Here is a 19,421-nt window from a genome sequence, read left to right as displayed (position 1 = left end):
TGAAACTTATAATGGCTTGAAAGTCAGGAAACCTGGGTTCTAGTTCCAGCTCTGTCATTATCACACTGTGTGGGCAAGCACTAATTATCTGATACATCTTTGTTGCTGTTTTTTCTTTAATAAAGTGAAAAGAAAATATTTTCTTCCTATTTCAAAGGTATATTATTAGGATACATGAAATAGACTTGTTGAAGTATTTGGCATTTGTCAAAAGAAAGATGATCCACAAATCCTCATTATACTTATACAACACTATATATGTATTCCAGAAACATTTTCATAAATAAAAATGATGTATAGAATTATAAATAAGGAATCTAAAAAGAAACTTTTTGAATAGGGAATATTAAAAATATCAATTTGTCACTTTAAGTAACTCTAAGTTTCTTCTATGATGTAATTTTATAGATAAAATGTCTGACACTGGAGACTGAAATTAGATGTAGATGTTAGTCTTATTGGGGCTTCCGTCATAGCTTAGTTGGTAAAGAATCTGCCTGCAACGTGGGAGACCCAGGTTCAATCCCTGGGTTGGGAAGATCCCCTGGAGAAGGAAATGGCAACCCCCTCCAGTATTCTTGCCTGGAGAATCCTATGGACAGAGGATCTTGGCAGGCCACAGTCCATGGGGTCTCAAGAGGCGGACACAACTCAGCAACTAAACCGCCACCACATTAGTCTTATTTACCTGGTGGCTCCGACGGTAAGCGTCTGCCTACAATACGGGAGACCCAGGTTCGATTCCTGGGTCGGGAAGATCCCCTGGAGAAGGAAATGGCAATCCACTCCAGCACTCTTGCCTGGAAAATCCCATGGACGGAGGGGCCTGATAGGCTACAGTCCATGGGGTCGCAAAGAGTCGGACACGACTGAGCAACTTCACTTTCACAATATATTGAATAAGTAGCAATGAATTTCAAAAAGAATTTCACTATCCATTTCTGACCTATTGAGATATCTTGAGAATAGAATCTCTAAGACTTGATTGCAGTTTGTGGAAGGGTAAGGGAGAAGGAGAAGTTAAGAATTACCATGGAGACCAAATTGTTGGAGGATTATGTCCTCAACTAAACAAATTGGTAGAAGTGTGAGTTGGTGTAATGGCGTAGGAGTGTGACATGTTAAGACAGTGAACTTAGTTTTGAATGTGCTGTAGATGCAGGTGTCCAGCATCCTTAAACTAGTTGTATCCAGTCTTACTTTAGAGTAACTTCACCTAGCCACATTAGCTAGAATTTGTTCTGGTTCTCTTAAAAAAGACTTCATTCTTTACTATGCAGTTGTTAAAAAGAATGAGATATATCTATATATAATGGTACAAAATAATGCCATAGAAATATTTAGAAAAACAAAGTCACAACAGCGAATATAGTATGCTCCCCTTAGTGAAAAATATAAGTGATATATGTTTATACTCTCATAAACTCATTCTGGAAAGATACAGAACAGTGGGTAAAGTGTTGCCTCACAGGAAGGGATCTGGAGGACTGGAGGTCTGAGGAGGGAGAAAGACTAATTTTATTCCTTACTCTGAAATCTACATTGTCTGATATGTATACAGCCACCCTAGCTTTTTTTGGAATAGCGTTTGCATAGCCCCTGAAGCTCAGATGTAAAGAATCTGCCTGTAATGCAGGAGACCTGGGTTTGATTCCTGGGTTGGGAAGACCCTCTGGAGAAGGGAATGGCAACCCACTCCAGTATTCTTGCCTGGAGAATCCCATGGACAGTAGAGCTACAGTTCGTGGGGCCACAAAGAATCGGACACGACTGAACAACTAACACTACTGAGGCATAGTAAATATTTACATCTTACTTTTACTTTTAACCTGTGGCTTCACATTTGGAGTTTCTTACGAACTTGATATAGTTGGGTCTTGCTTCCTTGTCTAATCTTTCTACTTGCATTTTATTTATTTTTTATTAAATTTATTTGTTTATTGAAGTATAGTTGATTTACAGTGTTGTGTTAGTTTTGGGTATACAGCAAAGTGATTTAGATTCCTTTCCATTATAGGTTATTACAGGATATTAAGTATAGTTCCCTGTGCTATGCAGTAGGTCCTTGTTGTTATCTCTTTTTTTTTTAATTTTATTTTTAAACTTTACAATATTGTATTGGTTTTGCCAAATATTGAAATGAATCCGCCACAGGTATACATGTGTTCCCCATCCTGAACCCTCCTCCCTCCTCCCTCCCCATACCATCCCTCTGGGTCATCCCGGTGCACCAGCCCCAAGCATCCAGTATCGTGCATTGAACCTGGACTGGCGACTCATTTCATATATGATATTATACATATTTCAATGCCATTCTCCCAAATCATCCCACCCTCTCCCTCTCCCACAGAGCCAAAAGACTGTTCTATACATCAGTGTCTCTTTTGCTGTCTCGTATACAGGGTTATTGTTACCATCTTTCTAAATTCCATATATATGCATTAGTGTACTGTATTGGTGTTTTTCTTTCTGGCTTACTTCACTCTGTATAATAGGCTCCAGTTTCATCCACCTCATTAGAAATGATTCAAATGTATTCTTTTTAATGGCTGAGTAATACTCCATTGTGTATATGTACCACAGCTTTCTTATCCATTCATCTGCTGATGGACATCTAGGTTGCTTCCATGTCCTGGCTATTATAAACAGTGCTTCGATGAACATTGGGGTACACGTGTCTCTTTCAATTCTGGTTTCCTCAGTGTGTATGCCCAGCAGTGGGATTGCTGGATCATAAGGCAGTTCTATTTCCAGTTTTTTAAGGAATCTCCACACTGTTCTCCATAGTGGCTGTACTAGTTTGCATTCCCACCAACAGTGTAAGAGGGTTCCCTTTTCTTCACACCCTCTCCAGCATTTATTGCTTGTAGACTTTTGGATCACAGCCATTCTGACTGGCATGAAATGGCACCTCATAGTGGTTTTGATTTGCATTTCTCTGATAATGAGTGATGTTGAGCATCTTTTCATGTGTTTGTTAGCCATCTATATGTCTTCTTTGGAGAAATGTCTATTTAGTTCTTTGGCCTATTTTTTGATTGGGTCATTTATTTTTCTGGAATTGAGTTGTAGGAGTTGCTTGTATATTTTTGAGATTAGTTGTTTGTCGGTTGCTTCATTTGCTATTATTTTCTCCCATTCTGAAGGCTGTCTTTTCACCTTGCTTATAGTTTCCTTTGTTGTGCAGAAGCTTTTAAGTTTAATTAGGTCCCATTTGTTTATTTTTTGTTTTTATTTCCAGCATTCTATGAGGTGGGTCATAGAGGATCCTGCTGTGATGTATGTCAGAGAGTGTTTTGCCTATGTTCTCCTCTAGGAGTTTTATAGTTTCTGGTCTTACGTTGAGATCTTTAATCCATTTTGAGTTTATTTTTGTGTATGGTGTTAGAAAGTGCTCTAGTTTCATTCTTTTACAAGTGGTTGACCAGTTTTCCCAGCACCAGTTGTTAAAGAGATTGTCTTTAATCCATTGTATATTCTTGCCTCCTTTGTCAAAGATAAGGTGTCCATATGTGCGTGGATTTATCTCTGGGCTTTCTATTTTGTTCCATTGATCTACTTGCATTTTAGATGTTTAAACATCAACATTTAATGTGATTATTGATATTATTGGATTTAAATCTAACATCTTGATATGTGTTTTCTGTATCATTTTTCCCCCTTTTCTCTTTTTTTCTGCCTTCTTTTAGACTAATACAGTATTTTTATATGATTCCACCTTACCTCCTTTTTGGCTTTTTAGCTATAAATCTTTGCTTCATAATCTCTCAGTGTTTCCTTTAGGATTTACATGTGACAGCTACTGTGACTAGTGTGTGTGTGTGTGTGTGTGTGTGTGTGTGTGAAATTGCCTGGTGACCCAGATGGTAAAGAATTTGTCTGCAATGCTGGAAACCCAGTTTAATCGCTGGGTCAGGAAGATCCCCTGGAGAAGAGAATGGCAACCCCCTCCAGTATTCTTGCCTAGAGAATTCCATGGACAGAGGAGCCTGGTGGACTATAGTCCATGGGGTTGCAAAGAGTCAGACACGACTGAGTGACTAACACACGTACACACATGTATGCATATATATATATGTGTGTATATATATGTATATATATGTGTGTATATATATATATATATATATATATATATATATGTAATCCTAACCTCATAAGGTAAAAGTGAATATCCGTATTTTGCAGATGAAGGAAAAACATATTGTTGAAATTATAAATAAATGTCTCAGAACAAGAATTAAAACCCAGGTTTGCTTGACTTTAAAACATACATTGTAATATTAGGAAAATGATGTAATAACTTTCAACCTTGATATAATCAGAATCCCATAAAAGAGACATAAACTAAAAACTGAATTGTTATTAAATTTTAAATTATTGAATATATATGTGAATATTATAAAAAGAATAGGGTCTAAACATAATGGATTGGCAGAATTTAGAACTAAATTCAAAATATGGTAATGTTATTGCTCTCTCTTTAAAGCTACTACAGTAGAACACAAGGAAGAAATTAGCTATCTGCAGAAGTAAACCTTACCCTTAAGGCAAAGTTTTAAAATATATTCCGATATTTTTAATGTGTAATGGAAATCTCCTTTCATATATTTATAAATGACTAGTGCCTAACTGAAATCAATATAGTATTTGAAAATAAAACTGCCACTAAAATGGTTTTAGAGGCAATGGCAACCCACTCCAGTACTCTTGCCTGGAAAATCCCATGGGCGGAGGAGCCTGGTAGGCTGCAGTCCATGGGGTCGCTAGGAGTCGGATACAACTGAGTGACTTCACTTTCGCTTTTCACTTTCATGCATTGGAGAAGGAAATGGCAACCCACTCCAGTGTTCCTGCCTGGAGAATCCCAGGGACGGGGGAGCCTGGTGGGCCGCCGTCTGTGGGGTCGCACAGAGTCGGACACGACTGAAGCGACTTAGCAGCAGCAATAGCAGCCCCCTTATAATCACTTGCCTCCTTTTTTAACCATATGCTGCTGCTGCTGCTAAGTCGCTTCAGTCGTGTCCGACTCTGTGCGACCCCACAGACGGCGGCCCACCAGGCTCCCCCATCCCTGGGATTCTCCAGGCAGGAACACTGGAGTGGGTTGCCATTTCCTTCTCCAATGCATGAAAGTGAAAAGCGAAAGTGAAGTCACTCAGTCGTGTCCTATTCTTAGCGACATTCCTAAAACATTTTTGATATAGAAATCCTAGAACTCCCGTTTTTTGGGAAAAAGAATAAGAGGAAAAGGAGGCCCCACCAATGGATGAAGATATTCCGGTCTCCTTCAAAGTTTAAATCTTATGGCACTTATATCCATGCGTGCTAAATCATTTCAGTCACGTCCGACTCGCAACCCATGGACTGAAACCTGCCAGGCTCATAGATCTATCAATCTATTCATGTATTTTGAGAAAGGGACTTAATGGGATGATACCATTTATCAGATAATAAAAACTGACTCCATCCTTACCAATAACAGTTTTGTTAATTAAGATACCAATTGCATACAGTGAATATTACCAATCTTAAATATACATTAAAATTTGTATATTAAGTGTACATTAACATTTGAATTCTGGTGATTGCATGAAATTGTATAACCACTTTTACTATCAAGGTGTAGAATACTTTCTTCACCCTAAAAAGTCTCCTTAAGGCCTTTTGTCCTTGATGAGCTTGTCTCATGCCTGACTCCAGGCAATACTGGTACCCTTTCTATTACTGGTAGCTTTGCCTTTTCTGCTAAGTCGTTCAGTCGTGTCTGACTCTGGGCGATCCCATAGACGGCAGCCTACCAGGCTCCCCCCGTCCCTGGGATTGTCCAGGCAAGAACACTGGAGTGGGTTGCCATTTCCTTCGCCAATGCATGAAAGTGAAAAGTGAAAGTGAAGTCGCTCAGTCGTGCCCGACTCTTCTCGACCTCATGGACTGCAGCCTACCAGGCTCCTCCATCTATGGGATTTTCCAGGCAAAAGTACTGGAGTGGGGTGCCATGCACAAAATGTAGTCTTTTGTGCTTGGCTTCTTTCACTTTATTATGCTTTTAAAATTCACCCATGTTGCTGTGTATATTGCTGAACAGTATTCTATGGTATGAATATACCATTATTTATTCACTCATCAGGTGATGAAAATTTGGGTTGCTTTATGTTATTAGCTATTATAAACAATACTGTTATGAATATTCAAATACACATTTTACACGGATATATATGTTTATTTCCCTTAAGTACATACAAGGAATAGAATCCCTGGATCATAAGGTAAAATATGTCCAATTTTATAAGGTTCTGCCAAACTGTTTTACAAAGAGGATATATCATTTTTGCATTTCTACTAACAATGCCCTAGAGTTTTAGTTGCTCCATATCCTTGTCAACACTTAGTATTTTTAGTCTGTATTATGTTAGCTATTTTAGTGGTATGTATTGGTATCTCAATGTGGTTGTAATTTGTTAGGCAATGTTTCAATGAAAGAGATGTATTTCCAAATTGAATTTTCCTATTGGCAATAAATCAACTGACTTACATATATTCTGATTTGTTAATAAGAAATCCATGAAGCTGTGTAGCTTCTATTAGTTCCCTAAAATCTGATCTATACTGCATGAATGATAAAGACTCTTTGAATCTATGAAACTAAAGACTAGGTCCTATACTTTTCTGTAATTTCATCAGAGTATTGCCTACCTGTGAGACCTAGCCTGAAGCAGTCAGATATCCTGCCTCCCTTCCTTCCTTCCTTCCAGTCTCCCAGTCATCCATTTTTCCAAATATCTACTCTATTTACAAAGATGTGTATTAATTTTGGAAAATTAAAATGAAATATATATATAAGATAGTAAAAATAATCCATTCAGTTTTACCACCCAAAGACTACCACCATCAAAATGTTAATGAATTTTTCCAGATTTTTCTTTATGTAAAATAAAAATAGACTATGTTATTGCAATGAACTATTTAACTATTTAAATAAATTCTTAAAACAACTGTGTGGTAGATCATATTTTAACCCCATCTTACAGATAACAAAACTAAAGAAAAGAAGTTTTCAGTACTTTGTCTCAAATTACAAAGCTTAGTAATTGGTAGTATTGACATTCATATTGAGGGAGTTAGTTTGATTCCAGACTGCAAGTACTAGGTTGGTACAAAAGTAATTGTGGTTTTACATTGTTGAACTTTTCCATTTGATATTAGAATACATTCTTAAACAAGTGTGGTTATGTTATAAATCATTTTAATTCACATTTCTAGATTTAAGTCTTTTGGCTAATGATTACTTGCTGTTTATATTTATTTTAGACTATAGAAATGATATTAGAAAAAAGGAAATTCAAGCATTTTTTTTTTAATTCGAGTTCAAAATGGTTCATAACGCAGCAGAGATAACTTGCAACTGCTAGTGAATGTATAGTACAGTGGTGGTTCAAGAAGTTTGGACAAAGAGATGAGAGCCTTGAAGATGAGAAGCGTAGTGGCCAGCCATCAGAAGTTGACAACAACCAACTGAGCATTATCATTGAAGCTGATCCTCTTATAACTACACGAAAAGTTGCTGTAGAACTCAACTTCGGTCGACCATCCTATGGTCATTCAACATTTGAATCAAATCGGAAAGGCAAAAAAGCTCAATAAGTGGGTGTCTCATGTGCTGACCAAAAACCAAAAAAATCATCGATCTGAAGCATCATCTTCTCTTATTCTATGCAAGAACAATGAACCATTTCTTAATCTGATGAAAACCGGATTTTATGACTATCAGTGACAACCAGCTCAGTGGTTGGACCAAGAAAAAGCTCCAAAGCATTTCCCAAAGCCAAACTTGCACCAACAAAAGGTCATGATCATACTGTTTGGTGGTCTGCTGCTGGTCTGCTTCACTACAGCTTTCTGAATCCCAGTGAAACCATTATATCTGAGAAGTATGCTCAGCAAATTGATGAGATGCACTGAAAACAGCAACACCTGCAGCTAGGATTGGTCAACAAAATGTGTCTAATTCTTCTCCATGATAATGTGTGACCACATGCAGCATGACCAATGCTTCAAAAGTTAAACGAATTGGGCTATGAAGTTTTGCCTGATCCACCATATTCACCTGACCTCTTGTCAACCCACTACCATTTCTTCAAGTTTTTGCAGGGAAAACACTTCCACAACCAGCAGGAGGCAGAAAATGCTTGCCAAGAGTTTATCAAATCCCTAGGCACAGATTTTTATGCTACAGGAATAAGCAAGCTTATTTCTCATTGGCAAAATATGTGTTGATTATAACGGTTCCTGTTTTGATTAATAAAGATGTATCTAGTTTTAATGATTTAAAATTCACAGTCCAAAACCACAATTACTTTTGTCACTTAACCATAATTCTACATTGTCTACCATATTTTTGCCTATGTGTGTGTGTGTGTATGTGTGTGTATTCTTTGTATGTCAACTCATGGTTATATTTACACAGTAATTTTATGTAACCAATACCTAAAATTTTATCACATTTTCTGTTATTCAATACTACAAATAACATTGCAAAGAACATTCTCTGTAGTATTACCCATTTATCCCCTTAAGATAATTCGTAGTGATGGGAATGCTTAGTCAGACTCTATGCACATTAAAGATTTATTATGTAGTCCCAAATTGCCTTCCAGAAAAGTTGTACTTACTTCTTCAGCAACTGAGCTTGAGATTTTCCCTTTCCCTATATTCCTGCCAGCATTGGTCTCTATCCTCACCAGTTTTTGCTTTTTCATAGTCTCTGCTAACCTGAAAGTTAACAAATAATATCACATGTTATTTTATTTCATTTGCTTGTTATTGGAGCTACACTGTTAGTCTTTTAAGACATACAATTAATGCATATGTATTCATCAAAAGTAGTGAAATAATAGACTGATATGAAGTGAAAGTAGAAGTCCCACCTCCCGTTTTTCTCATCAGAGGTATCATTTTAACAGTTTAATTTATAACTTTGTAGAGTTTTTAATATTCACTTATATATTTATGTATATGTGTTTAATTTTATTTTGATACAAATGAAAATATCTTCTGCAACTGGCTTTTTACACTTGAAAAGATATCTTAGAGAATTTTTCATTTTCCTTTAACTGTTACACATTATTTCACCATGTGGAGGCACAATAATTTATTAAACCAGCTCTGTTGATGAAATTTAGGTTAATTACATATATATGTATGTCAAAAATTATATAATAAGGACATACTATATACAAGGACTGTTCAATAAGTGAATAACAAATAAAAATATAAATTAATTAACGGAATAAATTAATAAATAATATTATATGTAAGAATATAGTAATTTAAAAGTCCTTGTCCTGATGAGATTTCCATTTTTCTTCAGTGGACATTCTCATACATTTTTGCACATGTATGAGTGCAAAATATCTCTGTAGCTGTGTTAACATTTCAAATTTTTATACATAAACATATAACAGACCATCAATAAATACTAATTGAGCAAAAGAATAAATATTTTTCTCTAAAGTTAAATTATAAAATTAAAAATAAGGAGATATGTTTTATTTGCTGTGCATAGTAATTACAATTTTAAAAATTAGTTTTCAACATTGAAGAAAGGAATTAACTAAAATGAAGATTTCTGTCATCTCCTGGAAAATTGGAAGGTCTGGTAACACTGGGTTCACATTTGCCCAGATAGCTACCACAAAGTGATGAGTGCCACAGTCTTCACCATTCCAAATTGTCTTATTCCAGGTTACTTCATTCATTTGTGTTACCTGTCTGGCTCCTATGGCTTCCGAATTTGCCGTTCTACCTTAGAACGGCTCAGATGGTAAAGAATCCACCTGCAATGCTGGAGAGCTGGTTTTGATCCCTGGGTCTGGAAGATACCCTGGAGAAGGGAATGGCAACCCATTCCAGTATTCTTGCCTGGAGAATCCCATGGACAGAGGAGCCCGGCGGGCTACAGTCCATGAGGTAGAGTCAGACATGACTAAGTGACTAAGCACAGCACAGCACATTGTGGAGTAAAGAAAAAAGATATCTAAAAGAGACAAAATGACTCTCAGGCATATAATATTTAACCATGACCTAATGCAATATATTAATTCATGTAATACAATCTGTGTCATTCAGAAAAAGGATTGCTCAGTTTGGAAGCACAGAAAAAGGAAATTCAGGAAGTGAATGATTGGCAATGTCCTTCCAGACATATTTGGGAAATACATTAGCCAAAATTTTAAGCTGGCCACTTCAGTGGCAGGTATAATACAGTGGTTAAGAACACAGACTTTAGAGCTCGACTCCCTGGGTTTGAATCTTGGTTTTGTCACTTATTAGCTCTAGAACTTAAGGCAGTGCTATGGACTGAATGTTTGCATCACCCCAAAATTCATACGTTGAAGCTGTAATCCCTTATATTATGGTGCTTGGGGGTGGGGCCTTTTGGAGCTGACATTGAACTCTCGTGAATGGAAATGTCTCTCTCCACCATGTGAGGTTACAGACCAGGAACAGATCTCTCATAAGAACCTGACCATGTTGGCACTCTGATCTCAGACTTCCCAGCCTCCAGAACTGAAAGAAATAGCTGTTATTTAAGTCAACTACTACTATAGTATTTTGTTAAAGCTGCTCAAATTGACTATAACAGCCAGGTAATTTAACTTCTTTGTGCTCAGTTTTCTCATCTGCAAATGGGAAAAACAATTTATCCTACATCATATGTTTGATGCTATGTTTAAATATCTCTATACCTAAAACACTTAGAAGAGTACCCGGTCCATAGAAGTTATCATTATTAATATAAATGCATCAGATACTCATGTAGGATGCCCTTCAATTTACCTTCCAAATAATCACTCAATTACTTTTTTCCTAAACCTTCACCAAGGAACCTTCTGATGAGTCCCTGTATGAAGTGACTTCACAGAGATGCATTGACTTGAGATGTAAATCTGCACATACTCTCTGAGGAGTAACTACCTACAGAGTTTTTGATTTGAGCATCTGACTCTTTATCAATCAGTACATCATTTAGATGTGCTGCCAAGGAAGCAGAATTCAGTGACAGCTTGCAACTTCTGATTACCAGCAACAGTGTTTGGCTATGAGAGTTTCCCCTAAGTAAACTGGCAAGGAACTGAGATTTTTTTTAAGCCAATTTTCCATTCACCTATTTTGTTGGCTCTGCAAACTAATCCATAATCATTTATAATAGTTTGAGATTGTAGGAAGTGAGTTCACAATGGCTTCGAATGTTAAATCTTGGGCAAGTCATTTCAATATAGGATAAAAAGTATCAATTTAGACTATACTGATATAAAATCTATTAATTTGTTGACATTGACTGGGTTGCTCCTACCTTTACACTATCCATGTAGAACATTATGCATATAGGGTTCTGGCTAAGCCAACTTTTCTTGAAGTTTTGGCAAATTGTTGTTGTTTTAGTCACTATGTCTTACTCTTTTGAAACCCCATGGACCGTAGCCCACCAGCTCCCTGGATTTTCCAGGGAAGAATACTGGAGTGGGTGGCCATTTCCTTCTCCAGGGGATCTTCCCTATCCAGGGATCGAACCCATATCTCCTGCATTGGCAGGTGGATGCTTTACCACTGAGCCACCTGGGAAGCCCTTTGGCAATCTGCTTATTGACAAATGGATTGTTGTTGCAATGAGAATGTCTTTCCCCTCCCAAGTCAGAGAAAGCATTTTTTACATTGGGCTTTTATCTCCTGCTTTTAGAAATAAAAAGGAGGTCAGATTGCTCTTCTTGCATCTGCTATTTCTCAAGTGCCCTTAATTTAAAATAATCAATATGTCAAAATGGCATATTTTTGATTGACATGCTCTAAACTCCTTTATCTTTGTAAGGTCCACCTATTCCTCTTATTTCTACCCATCATCCAAGTCTTTTTCTTTTTCTAGAATTTATCCTATGGATTCAACTCGTGGGACTCTTGCCATATGCATTACATAATTTGTTGCTTTAAAATATGCCCTCTTGTATTGTGAATATTTGTTTTATGCATTTGTCATATCTCTCCAACTACATTGCTAGCTCCTTAAATATTTGGCTCACTTAATAAGCGTCCACAATCACACAACTTTAAAACTGCATTTCAGATGCTGAAATTGGTATGCAGACTACCACTGCTCTAGTCACCCATACTAAGAGCAGTAGAGTTAATGAGAACATTATGGTGGTGGTGGGTTAGTCACTAAGTTGTGGCCAACCCTTTGTGACCCCATGGACTGACTGTAGCCTCCCAGGCTCCTCTGTCCATGGGATTTTCCAGGCAAAAATACTGGAGTTGCCATTTTCTTCCCTGGGGGATCATCCTGACCCAGGGATTGAATCAGTCTTCTGCTTGGCAGGTGAATTCTTTCCCACTGGCCACCTGGGAAGCTGAGAACATTACAGTATAATAAAATTGAATGCTTACTATACACTAGGTACAAGTTCCATATATACTTATTTATTTAATTCATAACAATTGGCATCATCCTTCATGGTTCTCTTCCTCTCACATTCCATATTTAGCTCATGTGACTCTGTTACCTCTACCTTCAAAACAGAGCCAGAACCTTCCCACTTCTCATCCAAGTCAGTACCATCCTGATTCCAGGCCCCATCATTTCTCTCCAGGCTTACTGCAAAATCCTAATAGCTGTATTCTCAATATAGCCCAGTGTCATCCTTTTAATGTTTTAAGTCATACCTCTGTTCAAAATGCTGCAAAGACCACTCACTTCTTTAGTGTGAAAGACAAAGTCCTCAGTGGCCTACAAGAGCTTATGTCACTGGCAAAGCACACGAGATTCCATGAAAAAATAAGATGAAATCTAGGTGTCCAGGTCCAATTTCTTTTGTGTTTAGTTTCACTTACTATAGGGGATCCGTGTAGAGGTTTTGCCCCTAAAACATGGATTAGAGTTCTAGTGCAGAACTGCTACATCTGACACCCCAGCACTTAAGTGCTGAACAATACAATACCCTGAACAACACAATCGTGCCCCTTCCTGTTGACAAAAACCCCATAAAGCAGCCCTGCCCATGGCCTGCTGAGGAGAGTTTGTTCTTCTAGAACTCACACTTCTCCATTCTTTGACCGAAGGGTAAGGCAACCCACTCCAGTATTCTTGCCTGGGAAATCCCATGGACAGAGAAGCCTGGCAGGCTACAGTACCAGGGGTCACAAAGCGTAGGACATGACTGAGCGACTAAACAACAAAGCTCTGCTCTGCTTCTGAACAGAACCAGGCAGGAGGACCCTTGCTAGAGCCTAACTTGAAAGTGTTGCAGGAAGGGGGACCCCTTTCAGGGCCCGAAACTGGGCTCTTGTCTAACACTCGGAAATGAATTGTTCAAGGAGACACATGTGCTGACAAAGCAAGAGATTTTATTGGGGAAGGGGGCCCGGGCAGAGAGCAGTTAGGGTAAGGGAACCCAGGAGAACTGATTGTTCTGCAGTCTCGGGTTTTATCGTGACGGGGTTAGTTTCTGGGTTGTCTGTAGTCAATCATCTGACTCAGAGTCCTTCCTGGTGGTGCACACCTTGTTCAACCAAGATGGATGCCAGCAAGAAGGATTCTGGGGTGGTCGGACATGTGGTGTCTCCTTTTGACCTTTCCCGAACTCTTCCGGTTGGTGGTGGCTTATTAGTTCTGTGATACTTATCAGGATCTCCTGCTGTAAAACAACTCATGCAAATAGTTACTATGGTACCTGGCCAGAGTGGGTGGTTTCAGTCAGTGTGCTTCCACTAACAAAAGTATTGATAATAGGAGTCAGGCTGGGACCTGGTACCCTTTGCTGCAGTGCTTACACCTGAACAAACATCTCTCCAGCAACAAAATACAAAGAAACTTTAAAGGACTAAAAATAAGTGCTTGCATGAGAAGTATACAAGATACAAAAAGACCAAAAAAATTCTAACTACCACTTCTGAAGAACTGGGAGCAAACACAAGGTGTTGGGAGGAAAAGAAAGAGGGTACTGCACATGCCTCCTGCACTTAACATCGCCAGTGTGCATGTATGCACACTGGTGGCCAAGTCATTTGCCATTTCCTACTCCAGGCAATCTTACTGACTCAGAGATCAAACTCACATCACTTGTGTCTCCTGAAGTGGCAGGTGGATTCTTTACCACTGTGCCACATGGGAAGCCCCAACACTACTAAAGGAGTGGTGTATGCATGCTAAATCACTTCAGTTGTGTGATGTGAGACTCTGCAATCCTATGGACTGTAGCTCACCCGCCTCCTCTGTCCATGGGATTCTCCAGGCAAGAATACTACAGTGGGTTGCCAATTCCTCCTCCAGGGTATCTTCTGGACCTAGGGATCAAACCTGTCTCTCTTTATTCTTCTGCATTGGCAGGCAAGTCCTTTACCACTAGTGCCGCCTAGGAAGCCCCCTAAAGGAGTGGGCAAACCACCCCTCCAATATGACTTCTGGACACACTGCTACCCTCACCTTATATAAGGAACCAACTCACTCCCTGCCTCCAGGAGTGAATAAGGCAAACTGTTACTTGTTTTCACTGTCCTCTGTTTGCCTGAATTTCTTGTCTGACCTCTTATCAATTTCTATTGATTAGGCAAGCCAAGAACACCGGCTGGTATCAATAATACGATACTTCTTCCTTCATCACTAGAAACTCCTTTCCCACTTTTCTGGGCTGCTTCAGCAACACTGGCTAGCCTTGTTTTTCCACAGACACATAATGCATCTAAAGTCTTGGCTCTAGTTTTTTCTTCTGCGTGTGTGTGTGTGTGTGTGTGTCCATCAGTCGTGTGTGACTGTTCGCAACTCCATGGACTGTAGCCAGCCAGGCTTCTCTATCCATGGAATCCTCCAGGCAAGAATACTGGAGTGGTTACCATTGCCTTCTCCAGGGGATCTTCCCCACCCAAGGATTAAACCTGAGTCTCCTGCATTGCAGCAGAGTCCCTGTGCCACCAGCGAAGTTCTTCTTCTGCCTAGAGTATAACAAGTTACTTACACAGTTGACTTTTCTTCAAGTTGGCAACTTGTCTATCACCTTCTTCCTGATTCCTGTCAAGCTCTATTCTTTTTCACACAGCACTCCTTTTTTTTAATATACTATGTAACTTTTTAGCTGCACATTGCCTGCTCTCCCCACCTCCACATACACTCCACAGGAGTAAAGTGGGACTTAAGCGATTTTTGTTTTATTCATGGATGCATCCCAAGTATTAGGGGAAACTGACCAAAACTATCCACGCTGGCCAGGCACCACAGTAACTTAGTTGCTTCCTGGTAAGGAACAAGGAACTAACAAGATGGAAGAATTCCAGAAAGTTCAAAAGGAGACACCATATGTCCTACCGACTTCCCAGAATCCTCTTCGCTGGAATCCATATTGGCTGAACAATGTGCATGCCACCAGGAAGGATCCTGAGTCAAGAGTGATTGGCCAAAATCTAGGAAACTAACCCCATCAACATAAGGCCTGAGATTGCAACCACGGTGGCAGAGCAGTCCTCCTGGGCTCCCTTACCCTTCTACTCTGCGCTCGGGCACCCCTTCCCAATAAAGTCTCTTGCTTTGTCCATACCTGTGTCTCCTCAGACAGTTCATTTACAGCATTAGACAAGAGTTCATTCTCAGCTCTGGACAGGGGCCCCCTTCCTGAAACACAAGAGCCTGAAGCAGAGCCAGATACCCGAAAGGCATTCAATGAATACCTGGTGAAAAAGTTTAGAAGCTAGAATTTCCTTCTGCAAGGCTGTTGGTCTTTGGTTGTTGTTGCTGCTGCTAAGTCGCTTCAGTCGTGTCCGACTCTGTGCGACCCCATAGACGGCAGCCCACCAGGCTCCCCCGTCCCTGGGATTCTCCCGCAAGAACACTGGAGTGGGTTGCCATTTCCTTCTCCAATGCATGAAACTGAAAAGTGAAAGTGAAGTTGCTCAGTCGTGTCCGACTCTTGGCAACCCCATGGACTGCAGCCTACCAGGCTCCTCCATCCATGGGATTTTCTAGGCAAAAGTACTGGAGTGGGGTGCCATCTGGTCTTTGGTAATTAAGCCTTAATCGGCTTCCTAGCTTCTTTATTACAGAGTGACCAAACCACAGGGAGCCTAGCGGTCCTGGGAATAGCTCCAGAAGGAAGTTTGAGGTACTGAGGAGATCAAACCTAAAAAACTGAAGGGTTCGGTTCTTTTAGATGGGTGGCTGAGTTAGTAAAGACCAACGTACTCTCCCTTTATATATCCACAGGTGTTTCGATTGGTAGCGTAAGTGACTTTGAACATTCTCCTACCCAAACAAATCCAGTGCCCCCGAGCCCAGCTCTGCGATGCGGGCCTTGACCTTCCCAGGCAGCTTCAGTGCCCTCACTTAGGTGGTTAGGCCGCGCCTAAACAGCGCTCTTTCCGGGGTACGCGACATCCGTGAGTCACGGACTAGGCGCCAAGTGACGCGTGCTTCGCGCCCAGGTATCTCTCTGGCCGCCGCACGGGCGGCAGCGCCGGTTGCCTGACAGGCGGCGGAGCGAACAGGCGCTTGAGGCCCCGGACACGTCACGGCGGGGGCGGGGGCGACGGCGGCGACTTCCCGGCTCCCATCCGCGCTCGCCGCACGCACGCGCACTGCGCCCAGCATGAGGGTCGCAGCTCTGATCAGGTAACCCGGCGTCCACGCTGCCTTCCTCTTCCCTGTCAGCCTCTAGTCCTTTCCGACTGACCGGGCGGGAGCTGCCGCCGCCGCCGCCAATCGGGCGGTGTCCGTGCAGGAGCCGCTGGTCGCGGGCTCGGCGGCTTCTCCTGGCCGCAGGAAGAGGCGGAGCCTTCGGGCTACAGCCTGCCGGGTCCTAGGTCCCGGGCTGGCACTCTTCCTGTCTGTCGGTCGCCGCCTCCCTGGTCGTCTGGGCTCCAGACCTTGGTTCAGATTGGATTTACATTTTAAACTGCTGATGCCTGGGACTCACGGCCAGAGCGTTTAGTTCGTCTGACCCGGACCTGGGTCGGATTCTCAAAAGCTGTAATGGGCTGTGGAGTTTGAGAGGCTGTACTTGACGCCACTTAGTGTCTCCTACCCTTTTCTCTTCGTTTTTTTCTCAGGATCCTATCTTTCTGCGGGTCCTCCGGCCCAGCCCGATTCCCTAGGTTGCAACCAGCCCCGCCCCCTCTCACAAAAGACCACCTTTCCCTCCTCTGCATCCCAGTAGTGACAGAACTGCTTCTGACAAGGATGTGCTTTACCTTGGTGTCAAGGATAGAGATGGAATTATCCTGTTTTATTGCTTTGGAGACTCATTGCGTTTATAAAAGTGACTTTATGGTAACATACTCCACATTCCAAAAAGAGTTTGAAATCTATAGTAACCCATCATGTTTAGGGGTCTATGACGACCAAAGGCTGGTCAGTTTAAATGGCTCCATACTCGTTCTGTGAATTGAAATAAAAGGGAACAAAATAACAACATGCAAAAGGAAATTTAAACTGAACGTTTGTTTTAATTGGATCGATGTAGAGTGAGTTGCATGCAACCATGCAACCTGGAAGATTTCATGAAAATCTTTGTTCAGTACCTTAGGAAGTTAATACTGGCTGAAAACAGTGTGACCCATTAAGAACTCTGGATATAACATCTTTTACTTCAGTGCCATTGTTAAGATACTAAGACTATAGTGCCAAAATAATTATTTTTATACAGTGAATTTCTTCTGTAAACTGAATGATTAAGCTTTCACCATTATGAATGAAATTCAGTTGATATAGATCAGTAAGAATAAAAAGCAGTCCAGGAAATGAGTAATTCACATCCACATGCAGTTTATCAAAAGTTTAACCATTCAAGTAAGACACTTAACTACAGCCTCAGAAATGTTGGAGGGAAAGAGAGAAGAAAATTGGTATAATTTATTACACCAGTGTGTGTATTTTTATAATAAAAAAGCTTATTACTTTTTAAAAGAAGCAATGTTGGAAAATTGTTGCTAAAATGTAAGATCTATATAAGTGTTGGAAGATATGCTTTAAGTTGGAGTACAGAACATAATATGTACATACAAATATCAGTGCGTGCGTGGTTAGTCACTTCAGTCGTGTCCGACTCTCTGAGACCCAATGGACCATGGCCCACCAGGCTCCTCTGTCCATGGGATTCTCCAGGCAAGAATACTGGAGTGGGTTGCCATTTCCTTCTCCAGTGATAAAGTGTGAAGTGAGTGAAGTGAAGTCGCTCAGTCGTGTCTGACTCTTTGCCACCCCATGAACTGTAACCTACCAGGCTCCCCTGTCCATGGGTTCTCCAGGCAAGAGTACTGGAGTGGGTTGCCATTTCTTTCTCCAATATAAATGTGAATGCATACATAATACATATATACAGTTGTATGCACATACACTTGAATGTATTTGGATTTGAATTTAATACTGTGAATCTACTTGTAATAAGTATGTTTAGTGTGTGTATGTGGGTGTACTAAGAGATGAGATATGTATGTGCATTCTAGAGAATAAGAGAAACCAAGATTCTTACATATCTTTACACTGTGAAGAACATTATTTTCCTAATACACAAAAGTTTGAGTCATTTAATTTTACAGTTGAATGGCATCTTGAGGATTAGTTAGGCCATTCTCTAATTTTATAACAAAGCATATAAACCCAAGCACAATGAGTAACTTAGCTTAGTATTCCAGAATTGGGAACTAAAATTCTGATCTTCTATAGGATGTCTCCCCTAACATATGTTATGTATTTTGTAATGTTCTAAGAAGTGAGTATGGAAAAGGCAATGGCACTCTACTCCAGCACTCTTACCTGGAAAATCCCATGGACTCAGGAGCCTGGTGGGCCGCAGTCCATGGGGTCGCTAAGAGTCAGACACGACTGAGCAACTTACTTTCACTTTTCACTTTCATGCATTGGAGAAGGAAATGGCAACCCACTCCAGTATTCTTGCCTGGAGAATCCCAGGGATGGGGGAGCCTGGTGGGCTGCCGTCTATGGGGTCGCCCAGAGTCGGACACGACTGAAGCGACTTAGTAGTAGTAGTAAGAAGTGAGTAAGGGACTCAGCCTTTTCCAAACTTAATTTGACCTTAAAAAGCTTATGTTCTTAGAGCATTTGTTGGACACTGTTGTCCCACAGGGGGCTTCCCATGTAGCTCAGCTGGTAAAGAATGCCTGCAATGCAGGAGATCCCCATTGGATTCCTAGTTTGGAAACATCTGCTGGAGAAAGGATCATCTACCCACTCTGGTATTCTTGGGCTTCCCTAGTGGCTCAGATGGTAAAGAATCTGACCGCAATGCAGGAGATCTGGATTTGATTTCTGGGTCGGGAAGATCCCCTGAAGAAGGGATAGGCTACCCACTCCAGTATTATTGGGCTTCCATGGTGGCTCAGCTGGTAAAGAATCCACCCGAAATGTGGGAGACCTGGGTTTGATCCTT

The 19,421-nt window shown here is 40.6% G+C and overlaps 1 protein-coding gene and 1 long non-coding RNA gene across 3 annotated transcripts in view; one reads left to right on the top strand and one right to left on the bottom strand.

The window, feature by feature from the left end:
• LOC101903969 (uncharacterized) overlaps positions 1-16,513 on the bottom strand; it is a 38,150-nt gene extending 21,637 nt beyond the window's left edge. Inside the window, exons 1-2 of the long non-coding RNA XR_236085.5 lie at positions 16,284-16,513; positions 8,670-8,769 (exon numbers count right to left, since the gene is read on the bottom strand). This is a non-coding gene — a long non-coding RNA (uncharacterized lncRNA). The remainder of the gene's footprint in view (positions 1-8,669; positions 8,770-16,283) is intronic.
• Positions 16,514-16,567: 54 nt separating this feature from the next.
• The window catches only part of DPH6 (diphthamine biosynthesis 6), a 189,318-nt gene continuing 186,464 nt past the window's right edge, over positions 16,568-19,421 (top strand). Inside the window, exon 1 of one of the 2 annotated variants that reach the window (XM_059890680.1) lies at positions 16,568-16,645. In XM_059890680.1, coding sequence (XP_059746663.1) covers positions 16,623-16,645 — 23 coding nt within the window. In that variant the 5' untranslated portion in view covers positions 16,568-16,622. 2 annotated transcript variants of the gene reach the window in all.

This window comes from Bos taurus, chromosome 10, assembly GCF_002263795.3.
Source record: "Bos taurus isolate L1 Dominette 01449 registration number 42190680 breed Hereford chromosome 10, ARS-UCD2.0, whole genome shotgun sequence".
Lineage (NCBI taxonomy): Eukaryota > Metazoa > Chordata > Mammalia > Artiodactyla > Bovidae > Bos > Bos taurus.
Note: the sequence above shows the minus strand (reverse complement) of the source record. Positions and strands in the feature narration are given on the sequence as shown.